This window comes from Alnus glutinosa, chromosome 9 (genome assembly GCF_958979055.1).
Source record: "Alnus glutinosa chromosome 9, dhAlnGlut1.1, whole genome shotgun sequence".
Lineage (NCBI taxonomy): Eukaryota > Viridiplantae > Streptophyta > Magnoliopsida > Fagales > Betulaceae > Alnus > Alnus glutinosa.
In genome coordinates this window covers 1,570,330-1,596,414 of record NC_084894.1, presented here as the reverse complement: position 1 = coordinate 1,596,414, position 26,085 = coordinate 1,570,330, and the positions used below count along the sequence as shown (strand labels likewise).

The following is a 26,085-nucleotide window of genomic DNA, read 5'->3' as shown; positions in this document are numbered from 1 at the left end:
CAGGCATGAGGCTAGTTCACTGGTCTTGCCCAATTGCCGGAACCCAATTCATTCTGGGAATGGCTTTTCTTCTCCCTCACCTTCTCGTTTCCTTACTAATTGTTCTACCAATTTCCGCCGTTGCTCAAAATAACGGTAATATAACCGTCGGCCGATCTCTCACAGCAACCGACAACAGCTCTTCATGGCTATCTCCTTCTGGCGATTTTGCCTTTGGATTTCGTCCACTCAACGAGAACAATGATCTCTTCCTGCTTTCCATCTGGTTTGCTAAGATACCCGACAAAACTATAGTTTGGTATGCAAACGGCGATAAGCCTGCCCCGAGGGGATCAAAAGTGGAGCTAACTGCTGACCGTGGGCTAGTTCTACTAAGCCCTCAAGACGAAGAGTTATGGAAAATTGACACCTTTATTGGTACGGTAGCCTATGGTGTTATGAGCAACACAGGCAACTTTGCAGTTGAAGATAGCAGCTTTAATAAGATATGGGAGAGCTTCCGGGATCCCGCTGACACGTTGTTGCCTACACAAATCATGGAAAAAGGAGGGTTGGTTTCTTCTCGACAATCAGAAACCAACTTTTCCAAAGGAAGATATCAGCTTCGTTTGCTACAAGACGGGAATCTTGTGCTTAATACCATAAACCTTCCGACCACCTATGCCAATGAAGCCTATTATCAAAGTCATACGGCTGCTGATTATGCTCCTAATTTGTTAAGTCCCGGTAGACAATTGGTCTTCAACGAGTCAGGAAACATTTATATTTTGAGAGAGAATAATCAACAATTCCCTCTAGCACCGGGAAAGGCACGCTCAGCCGATGATTTTTACTTTCGAGCCACCCTCAACTTTGATGGAGTTTTCACGCTATATTCTCACCCAAGGAATTCCGGCAGCGATGGAAGCTGGACTCCTCTCTGGTCTGAGCCAGAAGATATCTGTCTTTTCAGTTTGCTTGCCTCGGGCCTTGGGGTTTGTGTGTATAACAATATTTGTGGGCCGAAGGCAGATGGAACGCCTATGTGTCAACCCCCAGATTACGAATGGAAATGAGGAATGAGTTCAAGAACAGAGAAAACAGAGGACGAAAAGAGAGAAGTATTTTAGAGAGAAAAATGATCTCTTGTATATTGAATGTACTGAATAAGTAAGGTTCGAATATTATTCAATATTCGGATTGGGATTTTATTCAAAAACCCGAAACCCAAACCAAATTGAATAAAACCCGGTTGTCCTCTTGAATATTGTTTTGAATGCAATTTGAATTTCGAGGTGATGAAATCATGAAATTGACATGTGAATTTCGAGCTGCATTTTCTTTCAGCTAGCAGAAATAAAAAACAAATAAAAAAAATAAAAAAAAAATCAAGAAAAATAGGAAAATGGGGTGGCCAATGCCACCTCTGGCGGTGGCTCACGTCCACCCTAGGGGTCGAGAGTGGTCACGCGCCACCTCGCGAGTCGCGACCCCCTGGGGGTGGCTTTTGAGCAGCTTCGCGTGAATTTCGGGGTGGCTTTCGAAAACAAATAAATAAAATTAAAAAAAAAAAAATCAAGAAAAATAGGAAAATGGGGTGGCCAATGCCACCTCTGGCGGTGGCTCACGTCCACCCTAGGGGTCGAGAGTGGTCGCGCGCCACCCTGCGACCCCCTGGGGGTGGCTTTTGAGCAGCCCCGCGTGGATTTCAGGGTGGCTCGAAAGCCACCCCTAAGCCTTACGGTCACCACTAGGGCGGGGGGTGGCCGCGCACCACCCCTGAGCCCTAGGGGTGGCGTTTCGGGCCACCTCAAATGGATATAAGGGTGGCTTTAAGGCTTTTCGAGTGGCTTTCGGGCCACCCTTGGGGTCGAGGGTGGCCGCGCGGCTACCCCAGCGACCGAGGGTGGCCGTGCAACTACCCTCAGTGGCAGGGGCGGAGCCAGCCCCCCCAAGTTGGGGGGGGCCAAATTGAAAAAAAAAAATTTGGGGGGCCAAAATTAGAAAAAATAATAAATTTTGGGGTAAAATTTTAATTTTTTTTTAATTTTTTTTTTTTTTTTTGGGGGAGAACCTTGGGGCTTGGGGGGGCCCAGGCCCCCCCAAGCCTCAAGGTGGCTCCGCCCCTGCTCAGTGGCCTAGAGGTGGCTTTCGGGCCACCCCAAATGGATTTTTGGGTGGCCCGAAAGCCACCCCTAGGGGGTGGAGGGGGTGGTGCTCGGCCACCCCCCTCCATCGGCAGCCACTCCAAAACACTATTTTCTCTTTTTTTTTTAAAAAAAAAAAATAATAAAAATAAAATTTTTGTTTTTTTAGTTTTTAATTTTTAATTTTTTTTGTTATCTTTTTTTTTTTTTTTAATTTTTTACCATACCAATCATTATACACAACTTTTCATACAATCCAATCACTTTCTACTATTATAAAACACTTTTTTTCAATCTCAAAAATTCAACACCCAACACACATATTCGAAAAGAATCTGAATTATATTCAACATTCAAACACAATTTTATTGCCTTAAAATCCGCAATCAGATTTAGAATATTATTTCTACTTCGAAATATTCAATACCCAAACGGACCATATGCGCTTTGCCCTACTACCTTAATCAGGAACCTTGAACACAATAAACTTCTTATTTTAAAAAATAAAAATAATAAAGTAGCTGTGTGGACCATAACCCCTTATGCGCTTGGCCACCTCTTTCGTTTACTAAAGGCAATCACTTCTTTTAATTTTTATTACAAGTAGGAAGTCAACTAACATCTGTTTGAATTTTTCTCAAAATAAGCAAATAGTACTCCCATAGAAAACATTTCTCCAATATAAACCCCACCACAATACTCTTCTAAAAACATCTCACACTTGATATCAAAATGCTTTTTACACTAACAAATATAACCTCTGTTTCCCTATTAAAAGACTTGTATCAATATGAAAATAAAAAATACTTTCTTAATGAAAGAAAATCACTATTACCACAAAAATCCCAACAAAGAATGTCTCCTACGGGATAAAATTGTTGAGTTGCATTAAAAAACAAGGGTATACAACTTCCTCAACTTATAGCAGAGGAAAAAAACTGAAATAACTATTATATACAATGAGTCATCTAGAGCAAAAAAAACAAAAAAAAAAAAGAGAAAAAATAAACGGGTTACACTCCTTTTAGTATTAGTATATTATTATGAGCAAATAAGCAACTCATGATGAACAAGAAAGCATGCAAACACAATGTGCAAGTCTATGATATAGTTACTTCTATAGGAACTGAACTCTATTTTTTACATTTATAATAAGAAGCCATCTTCTTTGGTGGAAGGAACATAAATCATGAAAGTTGAGGGATACAAGATCCAGTCAACTGCTTTAGTTGTATATGAAAACGAAGATTTGGGGAAGACCATTTCAAATGTGCATGTGGATTGAAGATTCTGTCCTTTGCGAAAAACATGTGATCTATGTCAGCAAGACTAAAAGAAGACAAACTATGCTGACCTTCTAACCCCTTTAAATGATTTATCAAACAGTGTTTCACAAGAGCAAAAATGATCTACTTTTTCCAGTCAAACAAAGTATTGAGATTCTTAATTATTAGGTTGTCCAAATAACATAGAAATTAGAACAATTTTAAATAGAGAGGTTGCGAGATCCACCCGCCACAAGTGAGTCTTATACCCTAGACTACCCAAGGCAAGTGGATCTCGTAACCCCATTCTCTTAAGCTGTCCAAATTTTTGTATTATTCGAACAGCCTAATAATAAGAAATCCTTATCTGGCATTCTGATAAGTTAAGATGCTATAAATAACATCCAGATAGGATACTATTCCATGAGGAAATTTTATATGCTGGTATTGAAGCTACTTAAAAGCCCTAAGTTGACAAAATCGTTCCATTTAATAGCCTCACACAAGCTTTCAATTGTTTTTGCTCTCGTCTTACAAAAGAATGTCTAGATCGAACTTCAGATAGCCATTAAATAATAAACTAGGAAGGCAGAGCAACAGAGAAAAGTCTAGTTAAGTCCTTAAATGATCCTTTGTTGACTGGACAAGAATCCTCTCCAGTAACCGAAGTTGGAGACGAGTCATTTCATGGTCAAAATTTTATGTAGTTGTGTCTAAAGGTGTACATGTCGTTTAAAATTTTTAAATGACATGACAATTTATTCATAATGTGATAACATATACACTATTAAATTTGTGAAATCTAATCCTACGAAGCGGATAAGAAAGTCAATAATTTCAAACATTACATATCAAAGTAAAATACAAATTTCTTATCAGATGTATTTCAATGAATAAATGGATCGTGGAGTATAAAGCTACATAGACGAATTTTCTAGCACACAACAGCTATCTCCTTCAATTTTCTACAGAGCCCGAGAAAATCGAACCATTCTCCTTCCAAATAAGATTACTATAACCAAAAGCTCTGGCAAAACAAGAAATTAACTGCTCATGAATTACTTCTTCAGCAGGAAGCACCGAATCTGTCTCCTTTCTCAAAGATGTAACTTCTTTATTGGCGATCCCACAAGGTACAATATGCTTAAAATAGTTCAAATCAGGATCAATGTTGAATGCCAACCCATGAGAGGTGATCCCATAGGAAATTCGAACCCCAATAGCACCAATCTTTCTCTCTCCAACCCAAACCCCAGTCTCACCGGTTTGACCAGCACGAGCTCTCACACCATATAGAGAGGCCAATTCAATCATGGTTAACTCAAGCTTCTCCACATAATTACGAGCACCAAGTCCAACATCCCGAAGAGAAATAATGGGATACAAAATGGCTTGATGTGGACCATGAAATGTAATGTCCCCTCCTCTTTGCGTGTAGTGAAGTTCAGCTCCTATCTTTTGAAGGTCAGGCTCAGGAATTAATAGATTGTGATCAGTCCGCCGCTTGCCAAGGGTATATGTAGGTGGATGTTGCAGGGACAAGAGAGTATCTGAAATTTTATGAGTTTTTCTATCAGCGACCAGCTTTTCCTGCAGCTTAAGTGCATCCAAGTAGTTAATGGAGCCCATTTTCCAGACCTCAAGGCTTCGCAGAACTCTCATTCTCTGTAGATAATGAAATATTTAAGTGTGTCCTTGATTTATCATCACATGGTGAGATTTCAAATTATTGTGTGATGATCACATTGTGTCCCCTGCCCACCATGGACTACAGACAAAGATCAATCTCATCAACCCCAAAACTAGTCGAAAGCAAAGGTGAAGCCCCACATGTAGAAAGTAGCTTATACATGTAGGTCTAAATGTCAAATAGTAAGACTTTTTAGGTTTTGTAATATTACATGCAGAATCACTAAATTAGCTTCACAATCTATCAAGAAAAAGAAATCCTGAATAATAAAAAGGTATGAATAAATATAATTGGATGAAAGTGTAACTAAATTTGACCACTAGCATTTTGTTGCTTCTTGAAGAGCAAGATAGTCATTTTGGAGATGCAAAATCAACGATGTTCTAAGATGGTTTGAAAAAGGCACCAGAATTTTCACCCTCCAATAGCTTAGATTTCTTCACCATTGATGTCAGGCCTCGTGTGGCAATAAATGAAGATATCTACTAAAAAAGCAAGCATATACATATGTCCCTAGAGGGAAGAATCACTCTTCTAGCGAAAATCAAAGCTAAAAAGAACACATTTCCTGCATATACCGACATATAACTATGTGCACAATGCTTGAAAGACCAAATATATGCAGGACGCACAATCATAAGCAAAGGGTAGAACATGTGTGAGAAGTTAGTATGCACTGTCTTGCTTCTAAATTCACAAAGAGCTACTCTTTTAGCACCTTTCTAATAGATTACAAATGAACCCCGCTCAGTAAGGCATTTCATCAAACAGTTAGTGGGCATTCAGATAAGTGTCATGAAATTCTAGCGGACCCAGAATTGTGATTAATCAAAATGAATCTTGCAAGATTATAAAGAAACACATCATGAGCTTATATACATGCACATTAATCTACTTGCCAAGGTTAACAACTGGTCAAAAATTATTCAAAGAAGAAGAAAAAAAAAACAGAGAGAAAACTTCGGTGTGTAGTGTTCAGAAATAGAAAGCAAATGCAGAGAGGCCTGAGAAACGAAAAACAGAAAAAGCTTACCTACACAGATTAAATCCCACAAAAATCTCAGGCCTCGGAGAAAGAGGAAAAAAGCTCACGGTCCTGATTTGAACGGCGCCGTACCAGTACTACAACGAATCCGGAGACAAACGCACCGTTTTGTTGCGCAGTCCCAATTTTCACAAAAGCCCAGTGGCCTGTTTTAAGCGCACCGTTTCATACGCTATCTCAATTACAACAACATGTTCAATATAATTCAAAATTAAGGATTTGTTTGGGATTGTGATTTTGTAAACAAAAAATATAATTTTAAACCAATTCCTAAAAGAAAGAATCGTTTGAGAATTACGTTTTTAAAAAATTATAAATCGCAAGCAAAGGAATGCATTTTTGAAAACGCATAATTTTAAAGGCTAATCTGCAATTTTAAATGCCAAACTGCAATTTTGTCAAATGTTTAACTGCGTTTTTAAAAATTACTTTTTCAAATCGCACATTTAAAGTCGCTATTTTTAAATCGTACTTTTTAAAATCTCAAACTCAAACGAACCCTAAAAGGATGATAGATAGTCTATTTTTAAGAGCCCAATAACCTCACTCTAAATCTTTTTAAATAGATTGTAAATATTTTTTACTTTGCGTTTAAATAAACAAAGAAAGGAAAACTTTCATTATACAAAACGAATCTCCACAATTTCCCCCAGTTCCCATAACAAAGGGGGCTTATCACTTATGTTTCTCAAAATATTATATTCTTATTTTCTGTTTTCAATTTGAATTTTTCCCTATTCTCAAATGCATTAACAATCAATGCAAAACACAGTATACGCTATTTGAAGTCGAAGATGGTGATCTGAATGCCCAGCTAATACCTTAATCAGAGAGCTTAGCTTGAACACGATTAACTTCTTATTTAAAAAAATAAAAACAATAAAGTAGCTGTGTGGCCACCTCAATTTCCTTTACTAAAGGCGATCACTTTTTTTTTTTTTAATTTTTATTATTACAAGTAAGAAGTCAACTAAAATCTGTTTGAATTTTTATCAAAATAAACAAATTGTACTCTCATAGAAAACATTTCTCCAATATAAACCCCACCACAATACCCTTCTAAAAACATCTCACACACTTAATATCAAAATACTTTTTACACTAACAAATATAACCTCTGTTTCCCTATTAAAAGACTTGTATCACAAAATTTTCCCAACATTTGTCTCAATATGAAAATAAAAAGATACTTTCTTAATGAAAGAAAATCACTATTACCATTTACCACAAAAATCCCAACAAAGAATGTCCCCTACGGGGATAAAATTGTTGCAGCTGCATTAAAAAACAAGGGTATACAACTTCCTCAACTTATTGTAGAGGAAAAAAACTGAATTTAACTATTATATACAATGAGTCATCTAGAGCAAAAAAAAGGGGAAAAAATAAACGGGTTACACTCCTTTTAGTATTAGTATAATATTATGAGCAAATAAGCAACTCATGAAGAACAAGAAAGCATGCAAACACCAGGCCTATAAGCCCAAGCAGGGGGTAAGCGAGCATATTTTTCCATTCCCGGTTGCTCATCATACGGCCGTTCCATTAATTTAAGCACCCTTCGGACTTCTCCAAAATCGCCAGTCTCGGCGGCATCAATGGCACTCTGGCATAGGTAGTTCCTGAGTACATATTTAGGGTTAACTGCATTCATCGAGGCCTTCCTTTCCTCATCTGGGATGCCACTAGCAGCCAGCTGTGGAAGTTAAAAGGGGAGTTCTGTGAGAACACTCAAAGTTGACAAAAAAATTGAACACTTCCCATTTATGCTGTTTGACAGGTATACCATGGACATTTTTTCCTTCAAATTGGGTTGGAAGAATATCGGTTTAATAAATTGGATTGGATGAAATTTCCTCCAACCTTGTAGTTTGAAAAAAAACTGTCCTTCCCAAACACTACATCCTATGGTAAGTAAAACATAATACTACTTGACAATCTCAAGAATTTCAATGAAGGTAGTAATGATCGAAATTGGAATGGTTGCAAATGAGTTTTACATTTTCTAGTTTGTTCTTCCACCTTCACAGCAACCAGACAGTTAGAAATATCATGTTTTCCTTCGTCTTGGCAAATTATTGATATCATGGTTAACAAGACACTTCGAACAAATTAGTTCTTGCTCTGTTAATCACAGCTCATAGCCAATGATGCACAACCTATTCTCAAGGAAAAATGCCATATATCACACCAAGATCTCACTATACTGACGTAGCAAGGTGTAGTAATCCTTGGATTAGCCCTTTAAATATATATAATGATTACTAGACCCTGTCACGTTAGCATAGTGAGATAAAAGCGGGATAAATGTGTGATATATAGCATTACTCATTCCTAAGAGCTCTGAATATATGCGGTTAATTCATAACAAACGTGAAAGTGACGCAAATTTACAAGCAAGTTCCTTCCATGTGTTTGGATGTCCAAGGAAAGGAAAGGGAGGGGAAGAGAGGGAAAAGGAAACAAAGGGATAATCATGCTCCTTACATGTGTTTGGATGCCCAAGGAAAAATAGAGGGAAACGAGCCCAAAAGGTGGAACACCACTATAAAAAATTCAAAATAGATCTTTTTATCTCATGTCCCTTCTCTTTCCTCCCAATGTAGGAAGAAGAAATTTTGAGGTCCTGGATGGAAAACAATTTCTCCTTACTTCTCCCCCTCCCATCTCCATCCAACCAAACAAATGAAGACTTCTTCCTTTCCTTTCACTCCCAAATCCCTCCACCCAAACACTGCCTAAATATTCTTGTTTTCTCGAGGCCTTTCAGAGGAATTATATCAATTAGAGCAATAACCAGGCACCCATTCAGGAGTTAGTAAGGGTTCAGAGCACCAAGAGCCCATACAAGGTCAAGTATGCTGCATGTCATGAAAGATTAGGAGACAAACATTTTGAGATCTCAAACTGACTGCCACATCAGCATGCCAACACACAAAGAAAATAACATATAGACAGTCACCGAAATAAAATAAAGAATCAAACAAACGTGTGTGCAGAGCTGACGAAATAATTGCAATTTTACCAAAAATGAATATTTTCAGACAGCCAAAACCAATAAAAAATAAAAACTCATTATCATACCTCCTCTATGTAAGATTTCACCCAGCTGATCCATGCCTCCTTCCGCTCCTTGCCAATATCTAACAAAACAGCCTTTAGCGGAACCAACAACTCTTCTTCAGGAATGTTGGGATCAGCTTTGATATTTGAAAGCAAGCGAAAGAAATTTGTGTAGTCTACTTTGTCAACAGCCAGATTATTTAGAAGTTTACTTATCATCTGCTTATTGTACTTTGGGAGGCCAAGTTTCTTAGTCATTATAGCTTGATACTCGTCCATAAATTTGGTGCCATATCTGTAACAAGTCAAGACATAAAATCATCCATTAACCACCAACTAAAGATACTTTCCTTTTGGAATGAAAGGTTTAAAATATACAACTACCTTTCCATGGCATAGTTTGCCTCTTTATCGTTTATCAATTCAGCAGCTTGTAGGGTTGAGGCAAACTGTGCAATATTCCATAAGCCAACATCAGGCTGATTTGCAAAACAGTATCTTCTCCCAGGAAGATCCGTTGTATTCGGTGTGTAACTTGGATCAAAAGCATCGAGAAATCCAAAAGGACCATAATCAATTGTGAGACCCAAAATGCTCATATTGTCAGTATTGAGCACACCGTGAGTAAAACCAACCCCCTGCCAGCTTGCAATCAGAGTAGCAGTGCGCTCAGCAACCTCAACTGTCCAAGCTGATTAAATCCATTGTTGGATGAAAAGGAAAGAAATAGTTAAAATTATCACCCACGGTAATTTAGTATTTCTTCAACCATGGATGTATATGGCATGCATCTAGCATAAGAAAATGTAATAGACATATAAGAGTGTCAATGAATTGAGATGTACTCTCCAGGCAGACCTCTTTTTTTTTTGTTCTTTTTTTTACAAGTAAAGGAAATTCATTAGACGCGCAAGGGGCGCGAGGCAGACCCTCTTATTTGACTCACATTCAGAAAGAATTCAGATGGTTGTGGACCCCCCCAACCAGATAGTAAGTCTTCATCAGAATCATAATTACATAATAGCTGAAAGGGTCAGCCATGCATCATAATTAAGCCCACAACTTAATTTGGATATCACACAGGATGATGTGAGCCCTTCCTAATCACTTTCCAGTCGAAATTTATATCGACAATGCTATTGACAGAGTCAGGTAAGCTGGTCACCCAGCTGGGCTCCAACTAGTATTCTCCAACACCACCGATGATCCCAAACAGGTATCTGAATCAAAACCAATTGAAAGTGGATCTTCTAGTAAATAGTCAAGTGAACTCATGTTATTAATGCTGTCAGGTAAGGCCACATCAGTTCAGTAGATCAGAAATTTATGACTTGCAAACCTTCTACACTTGGAGACTGAACTAAAAATTACAACAGGATAAGACAATTTTATCATGTAGTTTTCACGTGCACTAGATTTATCATCTATGCCACTTGCGCCATTACCATTACTCTAAAATGAAAATCGATTACCTGCATACTTGTTGGAAGTAAGATCCACAACTGAATGATCTTCGTCGCCTGTGCTGAAAGATAAACCCTCACTTCTACTCATGTTCTCTATATGAGGAAAGTGGCGCCTAATGGCATAGTCTGCCAAAGCACGAACGATGTCAAGGTCCTCTTTCCCTCTAGAGGCATGTAGTTGGTATGATCCAAAGCGCAGGAAGGATTGTGCAACTCTACAGACAATTGCCCCAGGCTCTTCCTTTGGGTTGCCACTGCAAATCAACACATGAAATTAGTATTCACATGTGTAACATGACGTCTCTATAAATAACATAAACAAGGAGTTTCTAATACCAAGATTAAAAGTTACCACTTTAAGTTGAAATCCAGGTAGACTTTATAACAAGCCTAGAATCCCCCTATCCCCATACGATAATTAGATAAACCGATATAATTCCCAACTAAACGTGCTAAAATTCTGAAAATCCAAAGAGAATAGAAGAAACAGGGAAAGAAAAAAGAATTGAAGATTTTTCATACTTAAAACCTAGGCACACTCGTAAATAAATTCTGGACCCTTAGGACTTCCCAAGCAAAAGAAATGTATCCCATTCTCACCAAAAAAAAATAATCAAAGAGGGTTACACATTAACATATAGGAAACATGAATGTGGAAACAAGGCGTTAAGCAGATGAAGCTACAGTAGCCACATATTCATCCTATTTCAAATTATGGTGAAAACTTACTCGTAGAACATATCTCGAGTCACAGTTTTTCCGGTTGTGACAAGACAAAGAGCACGAGTTGTTGGAATTCCTAGACTATGCATAGCTTCACTGCAAAGGAACTCCCTGACGCTACTTCGGAGCACTGCAAGTCCATCTGCAAAACGGCTATAAGGAGTCTTCCCAGCACCTTTAAGCTGCAGTTCCCACCTTTCAGACTTTGAATTAATTATCTCTCCAAGCGTTATTGCCCGACCATCGCCCAATTGTCCAGCCCACATCCCAAACTGGTGTCCTCCATAGCACTGAGCATATGGCAAGCTGTACAATTAATGATTCAGGGTTATATTAAAAGTTACAGAGGGGCTGATTGTGATTCTTGTGACAAAAACTATAAAGTGAAAACACTTACGATCCCACCAAAGGCGATGCCCCAGAAAACAAAAGAGAGAAATCAGGCCTTTTAAATCTGAAATTCCAGAACAAGATTCCATTGTTAGTCCAAAGGAGTATGATATACCTATCACATATGAAAAACAACTAGACCACTAAACAATCCATGAAAATGAAGTACTGCACACAGGAAAGTAAGGGATCACCAATTGTCGCAAACTAAAGCTCATAGTAAGAATCAAATAAGATAACCAGTGAATCCATTATTTCTTAATATGGCAAACTGCTAAATCCCACAACATAGCTAACATAGAGACACCTAAGCCCAAGTAGTTATCACACTTTAAAGATAGGAAACTTCAGATCAGTCTAGAGCAAGAACTCAATAATCCAAAATCGAGCGAACATTTATCCACATCAAAAAGTCGAACTAACACAGGTGCGTTTACCACATACTTTACGGAACAAAGCTTCCTAAATACAGGTTTTCAATAGTATTATCAAGTTTTTATCTCATGGAAGTCATTCCAAAACTAGACAAGTATTATTTCCGTGTAAAGGGGAGCCGGGCATTTAAAAGTTACCATAAGTAAATCGTCAACCTTGAAATGGTCTCCTAGAAGATGCTTCAAAACACATTCTTTTAGTCTCAATTAGACTTATCTCACAAACACATCAACACACAATCTGACATGCTAGGGTGCAAAAGAAACAAGAAAAACTCACTCTTGAGAATCCAAATCAAGCAACTCAGCCACCGATTCCGACCACGCAACAAGCTGAGGATTCTCCACTTCGGCCGACGGCGACACTCTCGTATAACAAGCATGCAATACCTAAAAAACAAAACAAGCAACCGCATCAAATCGCAGCCATTAAAAATCCATCCGCAGCAAAACATAACACTAATCTTCAATAGAAGATTACGAATTTAATCATTCTAAAATTAAAAATTATTAGCAATTACCTCGTACACTTAAGATTTTCATTAGTTTTTTCTATTTTCTAATGAATTACAAACATCAAATTTAATATCTAGACATTTATAAAGAACAAACCTACAGCCTTAAAAGCATAACACAAAAGTTTCAGGATTTTCATTTCTTTTATTTTCTCAAGAACCAAACAAGCATAACGCGAAGAGGAAAAAAAAAAAAAAAAATCTTTTCTTTTCTTCGACCTCTCGTGGTATAGTATCGGTTCTCGGATCACCGGGCAACGCTCGGACGAAGGAGTGGTCCCAATTCAGATCCTCAAGCCTCAATCCGAGCGTCTTCCTGTCGTCGCCCCCGAGGCTCTGGTTCTTCAAATCGTGCGCCACGGAGTCGACGGACACGGCGAGGTCCGAGTCCATGGAAACAAAGCCACGAACACCGTCACCGGCGCTGACGTGGCATGCGAGGGAGGGTGGAACGGAGGGGCGAGGGCGAGAGCGAGGGCGAGGCGTGGATTTTGGGAAATGGGAGGGACGGAAAGGGGATTTGGGAGGGCGGCGGAGGGCGAGAGAGGAGAGGAAGGAAGAGAGCGGTGAGAGTGACGGTTTGGGTGAGAGATGGGAAAGCAGCATTTCCTCCAAACGCTTTGACTGCTATTTATGTTGAATGAAGGCTCAGAGGGCGTGCCATGCTTTGTTTAGGGGGTCTATAATAGATGGTACTAGATACGTAAAACGGTAAAAGTACTATACCCTTTGGCCTCTTGCCCTCTCACAAAAACAAACAAACAAGGAGCTTGTGATAAAATTAATATGCACTTTATTTATTGTGTTTTGTCCAATTTTTAAGCTATTTTTGAAGATGATTCTTCTTCTTCAAATTTGAAGAATTATTTTAGTTTCTGCGATAGCCATAAGAGGGATGTTTTTGTTTCATGGGATCTATTACTGACTTTTGAGAGCCTAGATATGAAGGGGGAAGTGTTTTGTTATAGTCATGTAATTCCAAAGCTTTCTCCCATGGCCACTCTAAGTTCAATTTCTACAAGTTGGTTGGTGGTAGCGTCCATCAGCTAGGTGTTGTTTGAATTTTGCAATTGTGGTCCAGGTCGCTTGGATAAACTCTACTCAAAGGAAAAGTGAGCGGTGTAACAGTCTCGCACGAGAGTTTGTCAAAACCCTATTTATTTTATACAGGTGTTCGAACAATTCGAGTAGATAAAGTTCGAATAAGCTTTCACATAAGCTACTTTATTACACGGAGTCGGGATCTAAAACTCTCCGTATGATTTCATAGGAAGGCTTCTATTTTTGCTTTTGTTGGAATTGGATGTTTTAATCTTTTAAAGAGTTTTAAGATATGTGTAGATTGTTTGAGCTTTTCTTTAATCATTTTATCATTAAAAAGAGAAATAAAAGTGAAAGTGTACAGCCTGATATTTTGTAATTTCAATTGGCATGACCCCATTACAAACAACTCCACAGAAAACCAATCTTGGAACCTTACAAAAGGCCACAAGGAGCAAACAAAAAACAAAAACTAGTTACTTTTAGAGAGCAAAACATTGTGTGCATTTACTCTCTCTAATTACTAAACAATCTGGAATGTTCTTCAAATTTTCAATTTGTGCAAATGTCTCCTCCCAAATTACTATTAAAGTTGCAATGTCTCATTTTTGCAAAAATTATAAAAATATACTTGATAAAAAATTTAGAAAAAAATAATGAATTTTTTGCTTCTTCTTTTTTTTTTTTTTTTTTTTTTTTTTTTTTTTTCTATTTTTATCTTATTTTATTTTTATAAAATTTGCTATGAGGGATAATTTTGTTTCTTTTTTTTTTGTGCAAGAGGAAGACATTGCAACCCCAATGACATTAATAAATTGAGAAAGTTTGAAAAACGTTACAAATTGCTTAAGAGTAATGTTAGAAACGGCTCATTTGGGAACACTCTTTATGACAATGTTTTGCTTTTTAAGAAAAAGACAAGCATTAACAAACAGATCAACACATAAAATACTTATAAAACATTTAAAATAATTTTTATTTTTGTATCCAATCACAACAAAAAAGTAAAAAATACTATCTAAAAAGCATTACCAAACGACTTATATAAATATCTCACTATATTGACTTAGTACTACCGATCTATCTTTGATATTTATTTTTTAACAAAGATTGATTTAAGAGTAAATATATTTATGAAATAAATATAAAATCAGTGTCACATCAAAATAGCAACGTCTCTCTAGGAGTGTTTGTTACCAAACACCACATTCCCCTCTTTTATTTTTACTTTTTTAAAAAAAATCAACTTCAAAATATTCTAATTTTTTTCACTTTTTATATCACATCAATAATTTTTTATTACTATTCAAATAAAAAAATTCACTATAATACAATTTATTTTCTTTACTTTTTTATATAAATTCTTTTTACTTTATATCATACCAATCCTTTCTCACCACTACTCAAAAAAATAAATAAATAAATAAAAAAAATAAAAAAAATTCAATTCAACGATCTATACCAAGCGCGTCCTATTTTTCCTGAGAAACGGTCTCAAGTTCCTCTCTTTCCAAAATAAGGTACACACCAGCAACTACCATAAGCCTGACAAATATTGGACTCATATTTACTCATCCAATCTCCGGTAGGGACAAGGAAAATTATACTAGACGAAAACAAAAAATGAAAAATCCGATTAAATATTAAAAAGTTAATTTTAAAATTATTTTTCTAATTTTGTGAGACGTAAAATTATTAACTAATTTTCATCTTCAAGCTTTGTTAATATATTATTCTCAATAGATAATACGGCTAATTTATTTTATCTTTCTTGTAAGTTAGTATGCTGTAATTAAGATTTAATTAATTGTATACTAAAAGCAACGACACGGTGATGATAAGTGATCGAAACTTATATCAACGACCAACTAAGTGTGTTTGTTTTGAATATTATTTTAAATAATATTTTACTTTTTTCAAAAATAAATAATATTTTATTCAATTTTTTAAATTTTATCTCATAAAGTCAAACTTTGTAATTTGTGCAGTGAATTCGAATAATATTCAGATTCAATACTCAAATAAATGCCTTCAATAATAGGAAAAATATCAAAGAATAGTCTCTCTTTGGACTATTCTAATCGGGAAATAATTTATTATATTCTTTTATGTTTTTTATTTTAAAAATTAACCATTAAATATGTACGACGACATGTACGTGAGTTTTGTGTGAGTTATATAAATTTAATAATTAATTTTTAAAATTAAAAGATAAAAAATGATCAAAATATACTAAATTTCGTTGGAATTTGATTGGAATCTCATCCAACTTAAATACTTCAAAATAAAGAGATTAAAACAAACAAATGCTAAAAAGAAGAAGAAAAGGCAAGCAGAGTTTAGACGGTGACGCACAGTTGATTCAATCGTTGTTAACAGGAAAAACACGTTTCTGAAACACGATCATCGCGGAACTCAAACTCAACTATTAACTGAAAAAAAGTTACGGCGCCATAAAATCAATTCAAGTCCACTATTTACAAATTCAATCCCAAATTAGCACCCCCAAACTCTTTTAAATTTTAATTTAGCCCCAAAACTTGACGAAAATTACCCAACGAAGCTCCACTTCCAGTTAAACAATTCGATCGCGTTCTATCGCTATCTGCACCACAAATTCAACTTCTTTGGAGCATCATGGACCGAATTTCGTTTCAAAATTGGTCTTAATCTCCACGAATTCGTCTCTATTTCCTTCGTACGATCTGTTTCGGCCAAGAGTAGCTGGTGTTCTCCAAGGATTTGATCGACAACTCTAGTTTCGAAGCTGGTTTTGAAGCGGGGTTCGCTAAGGATTTTTTGGTGAAATTTGATTTGGTGGAGTCATGGAATTCGAGCTCTCTGATAGTAGTGGTGAGCTTAATTCAAAGATTGTGTTTTTAATGCGTTTTATGGGTTTCTAGGGTTTTCGCGAGCTTAAATTTTGTGAATTCGGAGTTGGATGTGAATTAATTTTGGTAATGTTCATGTTGGCTGTGCAATTGTTTTCTTTCTATGGGTTTGGTAATTATAGTTTAAGGCCTAGAGAAGGAACTGTGGTCTTGAAGCTTCTATAACCGGTTCGTGGCTGAATTGGACGCACCATGCTTGAATTATTGAAATTTTGATTGGATTCTGGTGTTGTTGCTCGTGTTCTCGAAGAAATTTTTTATTTTTCTGTAGTTCTTAGTTAAGAAGTGGTTAAATTTTCCTGGGGTTCCTCTGTTTATAATTAAATATTGGGTTTTGAAGTTGCTATGATGAATTGCAACTACTCTGGAACCAGTGCTTATTTATTTGAAGATTATGCTTTCGGCTCGATTTTCTTGGGTTTTCAGAGCTGAGTGTTTTGATGAATTGTTCAGTAATGATATCCCCTTGTTTCTAACAAATTGATTGATCGGAATTTCCATTTTCAGTATCTAAATTTAGTTTATGGATCTTTGGAGCTAATTTTATGTTTTTATTTGAATAGTAGTTTATGGACCTGTTCTTCTTCAATAGTTTGAGTTAATTGTATATTGTTTATACCAAGAAGTCAATGATTATTTGCAGTTTCTGTGTGTCTTTGAAGTGGATTTTGGGGTTTGATACATCTGAAAAAACATGATGGATAAAGAACTCCACAATTGTACTTTTGATTGCTTAAGTATGAGTTTTCGTTGGTTTTCAAGGGTTGTTATGAGTTTTCAAGGTTTCGGTTAGGCTTTTGATGAGTTCAATTTAACATCTGATAAGTTGGTACTCAGAGATAGGAACAGTTCTGTGGTTGGCGTTTACAGTTTCAAGTTCCATGTGTTTTTTTTTTTTTTTTTGATAAGTAAGATAATTTCATTAAAAAAAAAAGTGTAAGGCGCCCCTAAGTACACAGGAAGTATACATAGAAGCAAACTCAGCTAACCCACATAAAAACCCAAGAAAACCCACAAGAAACCCACAGGAAACCCAAAAGAAAACCCCTAACAAGCATATAAGGAACACCGAACCCAACCCCAATACCCCAACAGGACCCCCAAAACCCAAAAGTTCCATGTGTTATGAACAAACTGTTGTTTTCTTTTTCTTTCTTTTTTCTGTTATTTTTCCTTTTTGCCTGCCCAGAGGATAATGAGAAACATCTTATCTTTGATTGTAATAACCTGATGTACAGAAACAAGAAGTGGCCTGCTGTTGTAACCTGGATTAATTTTATCTTGTTCCCCTGTGAATGTAACGACATTGCTGTTGATGCATCAGAAACCAATTTATGTACTAGTTTACCGGTTTTTTTATTTTATTTTATTATTATTATTATTATTTTATCTAAGCAATACAAGGGTGAGGGCTAGTTAATTGATAATTTTTGATACGTTGTGAACCCATTGGAAGGAAATTTTTTCTTTCCTATTGCATATTCTGAGACTATTTGGCAGCCACATCCTAAAAACTTGAGCATCTAATGGACCATTTTAATTTGAAACAACTGCAGGAACGGATGATGACCTTCCTCCTTCACATCAAAATAGATTTCAAAGAGCAGGCCACCCTGCTGGAAATGGAAGATCTGCAGTTGTTGGTTCTGCTTCATTACCTAGGATGCATGGCGATATGGAAACCCAGATCCACCACATTGAGCAAGAAGCATATTGTTCAGTCCTTCGGGCCTTCAAAGCTCAATCTGATGCAATCACTTGGGTATTTATTCATTTCTTCTGTATTCATTTGTTTAATTAACATTGTATTTATATCATCTGAAAGCCTTTGTGTTATTATTATTTAGGACAAGGAAAGTTTAATTACAGAACTTAGAAAGGAGCTTAGAGTATCAGATGAGGAACACAGAGAGCTTCTATCCAGGGTTAATGCTGACGACATCATCCGGAGGATAAGGTCTGAATAGTGAATATGTTGGATATATTCTGCTGAGTAGCTTTCATCTAGCATGTATTAACTTGTAGTCAGGTTTGTATTTTAACGGGAAGTGTAATCAATCATGCTGTTAGGGAATGGAGGAAGGCAAGAGGGCTCCAACCTGGCATGCTCAATGCTGCTCAGCCTGTTCACGATCCCATACCTAGTCCTACGGTTTCTGCATCACGCAAGAAGCAGAGAACATCACAATCTGTGGCTTCCTTGTCCCTGGGTGCACCATCTCCTGCACTGCATCCATCTATGCAACCCTCTTCATCAGCCTTGAGACGAGGTCCCCCAGGACCAAGGAGCAAGAAGCCAAAATCAGTAAGTATGATAGTTTTGGTGGACTGACTGATGGAATCAATATTCTCTTTCTTTTTGCCATTGTTCTCTATCTTCTTTTAATGGAGTACGCTGCCTGCTGCATCCTCAATGAAGGCCATGCAGTACCCTTCTGGTCTTACTGGAAGGACCCAGGTTGCCAATCGTGGTACTTCAGGTGCCTTTTCGACAAATGAACCTGCCGAAGGTGCAACCTATGATCCATTAATCGGAAGGAAAGTATGGACAAGGTGGCCTGAAGACAACCACTTTTATGAGGCAGTTATAACTGACTACAACCGTGTTGAGGTACGTTTTACCGTTGACTTCACATTATTAGAGTAATTGATGTGCCTTCGTTAATCTTACCATTTTCCAAACGTTTTTAGGGCCGACATGCTCTGGTGTATGATATTAATACAGCAGATGAAACTTGGGAGTGGGTCAATCTCAAAGAGGTAGATGCTTTGCTATGCTCTTAGAGTCTCAATACTTGATCTATTTTAACTAATTGCTTTTCTACCATACTACTTTATAGCATATATACGCTGAATATTGAAGATTTCTGGAATATTGGTGACTATCTTTGTATAGTATCTTGTGTGAATTACATAGTCCATCTTGTCCTTTATCCCATTCATTATATGGTTATTTTGAGGATTGCATTACAGAGGTAAGCTGTAGTTTTTGTAGGGCCATTTAATTCATTAATTAAACATCAAATTGTAATGCATTTTGTGTCAACTTAGATGCAATTCACTAATTAAACATCAAATCGTAATCCATTTTGTGTCAACTTAGATACAATCCATGATGCATATAGGAGGCATTCGGCACTTAATATCTGAAAGACTCCAATGATGACTTTCAAAATTTTGCTAATATGATGTATGGTGTGGGGATTTTCTACTGTTTGCAGATTTCTTAACATGATGGCTGGATGCATCATAATCAAACATCAAATTATGATGCATTTGGGAAGATTCTTTTGGCTAATTATGCACTTTCTTATGCATATGATTAATGACTTTTTGTTTGTCCTTTATCCTCTTCTTTATCTCGAGAAAAATACAAGTCTATCATTTGAATGTCACTTTATGAATTAGAAGAATCCCATTTGCTTAACTATTTGATCTTTAAATGCTAGATATCTCCCGAAGATATCAAGTGGGAAGCTGAGGAGCCTGGAGTTTCTCGTAAGGGCGGTCACCCTGGACCAGGCCGGGGGCTCAAGAAATCCATGGCACGTGGTGGCGCGGTTACTGGTGCAGGAAGAGGTAGAGGAACCTCAAAGGGTCAGTCCAAGAAAGATTTCCCCTCATCGCAAAATGGAATTGGAAAGAAGGCCATGGGTGATATTGAAATAGTTCACACAGATACTCTTATCAAGGAGGTATGAAGGCAATTGATTATTATAATTAATTATTGTCGTGGTGACTTGGTTTTCCCTAATTGCTGTGAAATTTTAAACAGGTGGAAAAAGTTTTTGGTGCTAGTCATCCTGATCCTATGGAAATCGAGAAAGCTAAAAAAGTGCTGAAAGTAAGAACCAAGCATCTTCTGCAGTTTATCTTGCATAGTCTTTCATAAAACTGACAATTTTTTAAACAACCCACAAACTTGTTACAACTCAACACGAAATTAACAGGTCAAGGTTGAGTAGCTTGACTCGTTTAATTAAATGGGTCGAGTTAGAGTTGCCTTATATAGTCTTATATTTATGTCTCAATACAACCCGAACTTGACACATGACATTTAGGTTGACAACTTTTTACACGACTTGTAAATCCGACATAAACCTAAGATAAAACTAGTGGTTGGTGTTGAGAAGTCTGACCCGTTTTATTAAATGAGTCGAGTTAAAATTTACTTATATAGTCTTATATTCATGTTGCGACATGCTAACAAATTGCCATCTATAGTTTTTCACTCCACAATTGTGATGTGCTCTTTGAAATGCAGGAGCATGAGCAAGCCCTGGTGGATGCAATTGAAAGGCTTGAAGATGCGTCTGACGGTGAAAGTGGTAATAACTAATTAACAAATAACCATGTTATATAGCATGTGAAGTTAAACAAAGTAGTGATACCTTCTGGCTTCTGTTGTATCTATTTCCTCTGGTTTTTGTATATTCAGATTTGATGGCACCAATTGTGTATGATTTTTCAATTAATTGTTAGGCCTTTTTTTTTCCCACTACCTGAGTCTAAGCAAATGGGACAAAAGTGAGTGCCTGGTGTTATTCGAACATTTACAGTTCATTTTCTTTTTAAATTTTTCCCATCTCCTGGGGCCAAATACATTGGCTGTACAAGATTTTGCCGCAATTATAGTGCATTTTTGTTTCTGGAAAGCAATTAAAGGATTTAATAGTTGTATTAAGTATTAAAACAACACTGTTTTCTTTCTCCTTTGGCTTCCAAGCAGATGGAGAACATCCATTCTCACAGGGGCAATTAACGGACCAAGAAAGATTGAGGATACAACCATATGATGAAATTGGTGAAGGTAGAGTAGTTGAAGGTTCGAATGGGGATAAAATGGCTAGAGATGGCAAAGTTGCATCTGATGATCCACAAAAGTGACAAGATGAAGGTGTTAAAATGATATAAATTGACTTGTCTGTGCTCGTATGCCGTGTTCAAATTCTCTTGGTTAAAAGCTAGGCTTGGTTTTATTGTAAGTTTAACTTAGATGAGAAGATGCTGATGTAAAAAACTTCTAAATAGAAAAAATGCTTGACCATGTAAATATTATTGTGATAATGCATGCTATTCTCTCTCTCTCATAAAATGTTAGTTAGTAATCTGCAAATTGTTATACAATTGGGATGTCGTGATAAAAAAAAAATCAGCCACCGATTCTTCTTTTTACAAGCCCTTATTGATTCAAAGGCTGATTTTTACTACCATATCATCCCAACTGTATGACATATTACTAAAGTGCATTTACTCCTCTTTATATTATCTGGTTATGGTACTTGGTTAACAGGCTAAGTTCTTTGGACAGCTAGCCAAATTTTCACTGTGATGGCACAGAGAGTCCAAAACAACAATCTAATCCTGCAATTGAACAAAGATGTAGAATCAGCATATACATGCAAAGCAGAAGTAAACCCAATAATAACTCAGTGGGATGGATGGTCTACTACAATGAAGCAACAAATTCAAGGATAAGATTCACCATCTGAGCATCATAAGCAGGCCCTTCCATTTGGAAGTGGCCTACGCCTTCTATCAGATGGGTTTCAACCCGTCCTGCTGCAGAACTCAACTTGTTTTTCAGCTGCTTCACGCTTGTAAACCCATCCCGAGTTCCCATAACAAAGAGTTTTGGCTTTGGGGACTGTAGGATGGCGTTGTGGTGCCTCCCAAAAAGGATTGAGGCAGTCATGCCAAAAGGGTACCCTAGACTCACATAGCCCACAACTTGTTCAATATGATCAACTGCAGATCCTGAAATTGGTGCACCTGTGACAGAAAAGACATAAAAAGTAAATTTTCCTTGATTCCAAGAGTTTATGCTCTACCAAGATCTCCTATGATGAAGAATGATATCGTAATGGCAGTACTTGAATGCTTTGGATCTATCATTCTAATGAAATGATGCATGTCGTTATATAATTATAAAAGAGAAAATAGTATTTTCATAACATTTAGCATCAGATAAAATTTAGATTTCGAAGCATCACTACCATGGCAAAAGATAGGGATGAGAGTAGAATGTGAACCCATTCTACTCTGATGCAAGTACCATAGAATTTATGGTTGCACAATCTGTTCCTTCAATCAATAAATTTGTCTTTCACTTTAATAGTATCCATAAGCCATAACACAAAATTTTCTCTCAATATTATCGTAAATATGTAAAAATAGTATGTGCAATATGTTTCCAAGCCATATAATCAGCCAAGCACAACAATCTGTTCCTTCAACAAATAAATCTCTTGCAATATATGAAATGGAAGCATCCCAAGACATGCAATCACACAAAGTGCAACGATTTGTTCCTTCAACAAAGAATCTCTGCATGTCAGTCTGAAAATCAACCTACTTGTGCAACTAAACCCACAACAGCTTTTCAACTTTTCCTTGCAATATATTTGACTTCATGCAATCACCTATGTCACTCAAATTTACACTGGATTCCAATCGACACCAAGAATTGCTGAAACATAAAGACTAGCAAAGTTGATAGAGGTATTTGATCAATGGCAAAACCATTAAGGAGAACACACACAGTAATCGTTCTAGAACGAAAATCTTGAAGGTCCAAAAAGAATCCAGTGCCCCAATGCTTACTGACACAGATCTGTGATTAATAAAGGCATATGCCAACCTCTAATCTTTTTTTGATGAATTAAGCCAACATCTAATCTGAAAAGTGTCTTACCAGGTACACAAACTGGATCTTAAGCAAAATTATAATATAATTGCACATTATAGGCTTAGATGGTAATACTAACCATACAGACAATCTGATATTTTGGAAAACTCCAGCACCCAAGATTATCAATTAAATTATGCACTTATATATGAGATTGAGTTCAAGATACACCTGACATAACTCTTTCTAATGCTATACCACTCCATTAATTTTCATTGGACTAACATTTTGCCAAGTCCATTGTCGGCTTAAATGTCATACACTACTCATGCATGCCAAATTTCACATAAACCGGATGACACTTGCTATCCAATCGAAAACTCTCGTGTTCAGAAGATTTTTAAAATATAAGAAAACTATATACTTCATAATACTTCTTTTACATGAAATAGTTTAATCTCAGATCACATTGTGATTGAGTGACGTAACATTGTCAAAGAATTACACCAGGTGGAAAATGAAAGATAATTTATGTGTGAATATAATTTATCAAGGTTGCAATAAACCTTCGATGGCTCCCTTGTTTCACCTTTTAATGCCATCAGTTAGTGTAGATCATCAATACCCCCAACAGCCCAATTTCCTCATTTGTAAAACAGGTCAAATCAAAGATCAAAGAAGGAAATTGATCTAACAAATTAAATCAAACACCCCCTCCCTCTTTTTGGATAAGTAAATCAGAGACACACTAAAATCAATTAATTTTCCATCAACTCGTCTACTTTTCCAGATGTGCTACTCACTGTGAGATTAAAATTGTATTTAATTAAATTACAATACATAAGAGAGCAAGATAGCTTCAAAATCTAATACCCATTTCATAGATCTGAAAATTAATCCATCATACCACCAAACAAGCAATCTACCACTACCAAAGATAACAACCATTAAGCTTTTCCTACCCCCCAAAAAAAGGTACTTGATCTATGGAAATTCGTTGCCAAACAAACAAAAAGATCATACCTGCAGAAGAGCCCACCAACAAAATCCTGTCCACAGACAGATTCTCACAGACGTACTGGCAGACAGCAATAACATCCTTGATTTCCGCAAACCCAGTGAGAGAAGCCCTCCCACTTGACTTCCCAGCGCCTCTCATATCAAAGGTGACAGCTCTGTAGCCTTTCTCCGCCAGCCCAGCGGCTATTCCTTTCAAGAGGCCCTGAAAACCACCCAAGATTGAGTAAGGGTGGACAAGAACAACCACCAAGTCGCCCTTGATTTCTTCTCTCGGTTTGAAGAGCCTCGCGTGAAGCTTGACTCCATCACTGGTTTCAACCGTGGTGGACTCCACAGTACAGTTTGACATCTTATAGACACAAGTGGACGGAATCAGCAATGGCTTTTCGATGACAGAGAGAGAGAGAGAGAGAGAGAGAGAGAGAGAGGGGTAAATGTTGGTTAGGTTGAGCAACCGCAACACCAGGAGAAGTGATAAAAGACCAGGGTCATGAAAGTTGTTTTGGGCTGTTTTTAGTTTTCACATAAGAGTGAAAAAAATAAAAATAAAATAAAATTTGTTCCCCTTTTTTAGTACTTTCAGTTTCAATTCACAGATGATATTTGAATTTTAAAAAAAAATGAACTTAATACTTTCATTTATTTTTTTGTCTAATATTTAGCAGTCTACCACAGGTTAACCCTTCAGGAGTTGACATGTGGCATAATATAAAAAAATTAAAATATTTAAAAAAATCTTTAAAAATTAATTAAAAAATTAAAATTAATAAAACTTTTAAAAAATAAAAAATATTAAAAATTATAAAAAATTTATTATTTTTCATATTGTGCCATGTGTCAACTCTCGGGCCTTGACACGTGTCAGATCGTTAAATATTGGACAAAAAATATATAGAGATACTAAGTCCGTCTTTTTTCAAAACTCAAATATCATCTGTGATTTGAAATGAAACCGAGGTATTAAAAAATAAAGCTTTTAAACCACAGGTACCAAATGTGAGATGAGTACCAAGATAAAGTGGAGTTTATTCATTGGAAACTGTAGCATTTCTTTTTATTAATTGTTTTAATCTTTTCCAATAAATATGCTCCACATCATTTTATAACCATCTTTTGGTAAAAAAATTTATACTCCTAGCATTTTTCTCTCCTTTTGCCCATTGACATAGGATTGGTAATAGTGAAGCGCTTTTTACCCGATTATCCCTCCTTGAAGTTGGCTCTATCCGTGCTGTAATTTTTTATCCGATTTATGAATAGAATACAAATTTTATGGGTTAAGATTAAAAAATTTGATATGTTTAATTAAATATATCATATTAAGGTTGACCTAAATAGCCTTAATATCATACTTCAACACGACTCTAATCCGACACGTGACATAAAAATGATAATTTTTTACACGACTTGCAAATTTGATATAAACTCAATATGAAATCAACGGGTTAGAGTTGAAAGGTCTCCGATTAATTAAATGTGTCGGGTTAAAATTGACCTATATAATTTTTTACTCATAATTCGATACAACTCAAACTCAATACGCAAATATAAATTTATACTTCTAGCTCTATCAGTTTACTATGAAGGTTTTTTTTTTTTTTTTAAATTCTAATTTTTTTTCCTGTAAATAATTAATTACAATTTTTTTTGTCGTATGCATCCATTTAGGAAACTTTTTAAAAAATTCATAAATTTGGATTTACAGCCCCCCAAAACTGTGATTAATATTTTATTTTATTTTTGTTAATGGTTATCATTTTTTTGTCTTAAAAGAATTGTAAATGAAAA

General features: G+C 36.3%; 5 protein-coding genes across 8 annotated transcripts; 2 read left to right on the top strand and 3 right to left on the bottom strand.

Moving 5' to 3' along the window:
* Positions 1-5: 5 nt before the first annotated feature.
* Positions 6-1,055, top strand: LOC133877643 (G-type lectin S-receptor-like serine/threonine-protein kinase LECRK2). The gene has a single exon (XM_062316032.1). The coding sequence runs from the start codon at positions 6-8 to the stop codon at positions 1,053-1,055; it is 1,050 nt and encodes a 349-aa protein (XP_062172016.1).
* A 3,158-nt stretch (positions 1,056-4,213) lies between these two features.
* LOC133877124 (octanoyltransferase LIP2, mitochondrial-like) lies at positions 4,214-6,246 on the bottom strand. Of its 2 annotated transcripts, none has more exons than XM_062315365.1 (2): positions 6,115-6,246; positions 4,214-5,056 (listed from the first exon to the last, which is right to left on the bottom strand). In XM_062315365.1, the coding sequence occupies exon 2, from the start codon at positions 5,051-5,053 to the stop codon at positions 4,349-4,351; it is 705 nt and encodes a 234-aa protein (XP_062171349.1). In that variant the 5' UTR covers positions 5,054-5,056; positions 6,115-6,246; the 3' UTR covers positions 4,214-4,348. The 2 variants fall into 2 exon arrangements, with proteins under 2 accessions (XP_062171349.1, XP_062171350.1); XM_062315366.1 differs by having other exon boundaries at positions 4,214-5,159; positions 6,115-6,195.
* A 1,126-nt stretch (positions 6,247-7,372) lies between these two features.
* Positions 7,373-13,381, bottom strand: LOC133877493 (uncharacterized). Its single transcript, XM_062315813.1, has 8 exons — positions 12,937-13,381; positions 12,483-12,592; positions 11,776-11,832; positions 11,385-11,684; positions 10,662-10,909; positions 9,574-9,880; positions 9,211-9,484; positions 7,373-7,822 (listed from the first exon to the last, which is right to left on the bottom strand). The coding sequence occupies exons 1-8, from the start codon at positions 13,321-13,323 to the stop codon at positions 7,568-7,570; spliced, it is 1,938 nt and encodes a 645-aa protein (XP_062171797.1). The 5' UTR covers positions 13,324-13,381; the 3' UTR covers positions 7,373-7,567.
* Positions 13,382-16,105: 2,724 nt separating this feature from the next.
* On the top strand, positions 16,106-21,744 carry LOC133877395 (protein EMSY-LIKE 3). Of its 2 annotated transcripts, none has more exons than XM_062315677.1 (10): positions 16,106-16,611; positions 18,206-18,411; positions 18,497-18,606; positions 18,720-18,954; positions 19,069-19,260; positions 19,341-19,409; positions 20,099-20,344; positions 20,425-20,493; positions 20,914-20,977; positions 21,379-21,744. In XM_062315677.1, exons 1-10 carry the CDS (start codon positions 16,584-16,586, stop codon positions 21,534-21,536), a joined length of 1,377 nt encoding a protein of 458 aa, XP_062171661.1. In that variant the 5' UTR covers positions 16,106-16,583; the 3' UTR covers positions 21,537-21,744. The 2 variants fall into 2 exon arrangements, with proteins under 2 accessions (XP_062171661.1, XP_062171660.1); XM_062315676.1 differs by having other exon boundaries at positions 21,376-21,744.
* A 120-nt stretch (positions 21,745-21,864) lies between these two features.
* On the bottom strand, positions 21,865-24,787 carry LOC133877396 (uncharacterized). Of its 2 annotated transcripts, XM_062315680.1 has the most exons (3): positions 24,301-24,787; positions 22,135-22,421; positions 21,865-22,013 (listed from the first exon to the last, which is right to left on the bottom strand). In XM_062315680.1, exons 1-3 carry the CDS (start codon positions 24,644-24,646, stop codon positions 22,008-22,010), a joined length of 639 nt encoding a protein of 212 aa, XP_062171664.1. In that variant the 5' UTR covers positions 24,647-24,787; the 3' UTR covers positions 21,865-22,007. The 2 variants fall into 2 exon arrangements, with proteins under 2 accessions (XP_062171664.1, XP_062171662.1); XM_062315678.1 differs by lacking the exon at positions 21,865-22,013 and having other exon boundaries at positions 22,031-22,421; positions 24,301-24,786.
* Positions 24,788-26,085: the final 1,298 nt, after the last annotated feature.

Coding starts and splice junctions, on each gene's coding strand:
- LOC133877643 (XM_062316032.1), top strand. CDS start 6: ATGAGGCTAGTTCACTGGTCTTGCCCAATTGCCGGAACCCAATTCATT.
- LOC133877124 (XM_062315365.1), bottom strand. CDS start 5,053: ATGAGAGTTCTGCGAAGCCTTGAGGTCTGGAAAATGGGCTCCATTAAC.
- LOC133877493 (XM_062315813.1), bottom strand. CDS start 13,323: ATGCTGCTTTCCCATCTCTCACCCAAACCGTCACTCTCACCGCTCTCT. Junction 11,685..11,775: donor GCATCGCCTTTGGTGGGATC/GTAAGTGTTTTC, acceptor TTAATTGTACAG/CTTGCCATATGCTCAGTGCT. Junction 9,881..10,661: donor TACTTCCAACAAGTATGCAG/GTAATCGATTTT, acceptor GGATTTAATCAG/CTTGGACAGTTGAGGTTGCT.
- LOC133877395 (XM_062315676.1), top strand. CDS start 16,584: ATGGAATTCGAGCTCTCTGATAGTAGTG. Junction 16,612..18,205: donor CGAGCTCTCTGATAGTAGTG/GTGAGCTTAATT, acceptor AAACAACTGCAG/GAACGGATGATGACCTTCCT. Junction 19,261..19,340: donor CTGACTACAACCGTGTTGAG/GTACGTTTTACC, acceptor AAACGTTTTTAG/GGCCGACATGCTCTGGTGTA.
- LOC133877396 (XM_062315678.1), bottom strand. CDS start 24,646: ATGTCAAACTGTACTGTGGAGTCCACCACGGTTGAAACCAGTGATGGA. Junction 22,422..24,300: donor GTTGGTGGGCTCTTCTGCAG/GTATGATCTTTT, acceptor TTTCTGTCACAG/GTGCACCAATTTCAGGATCT.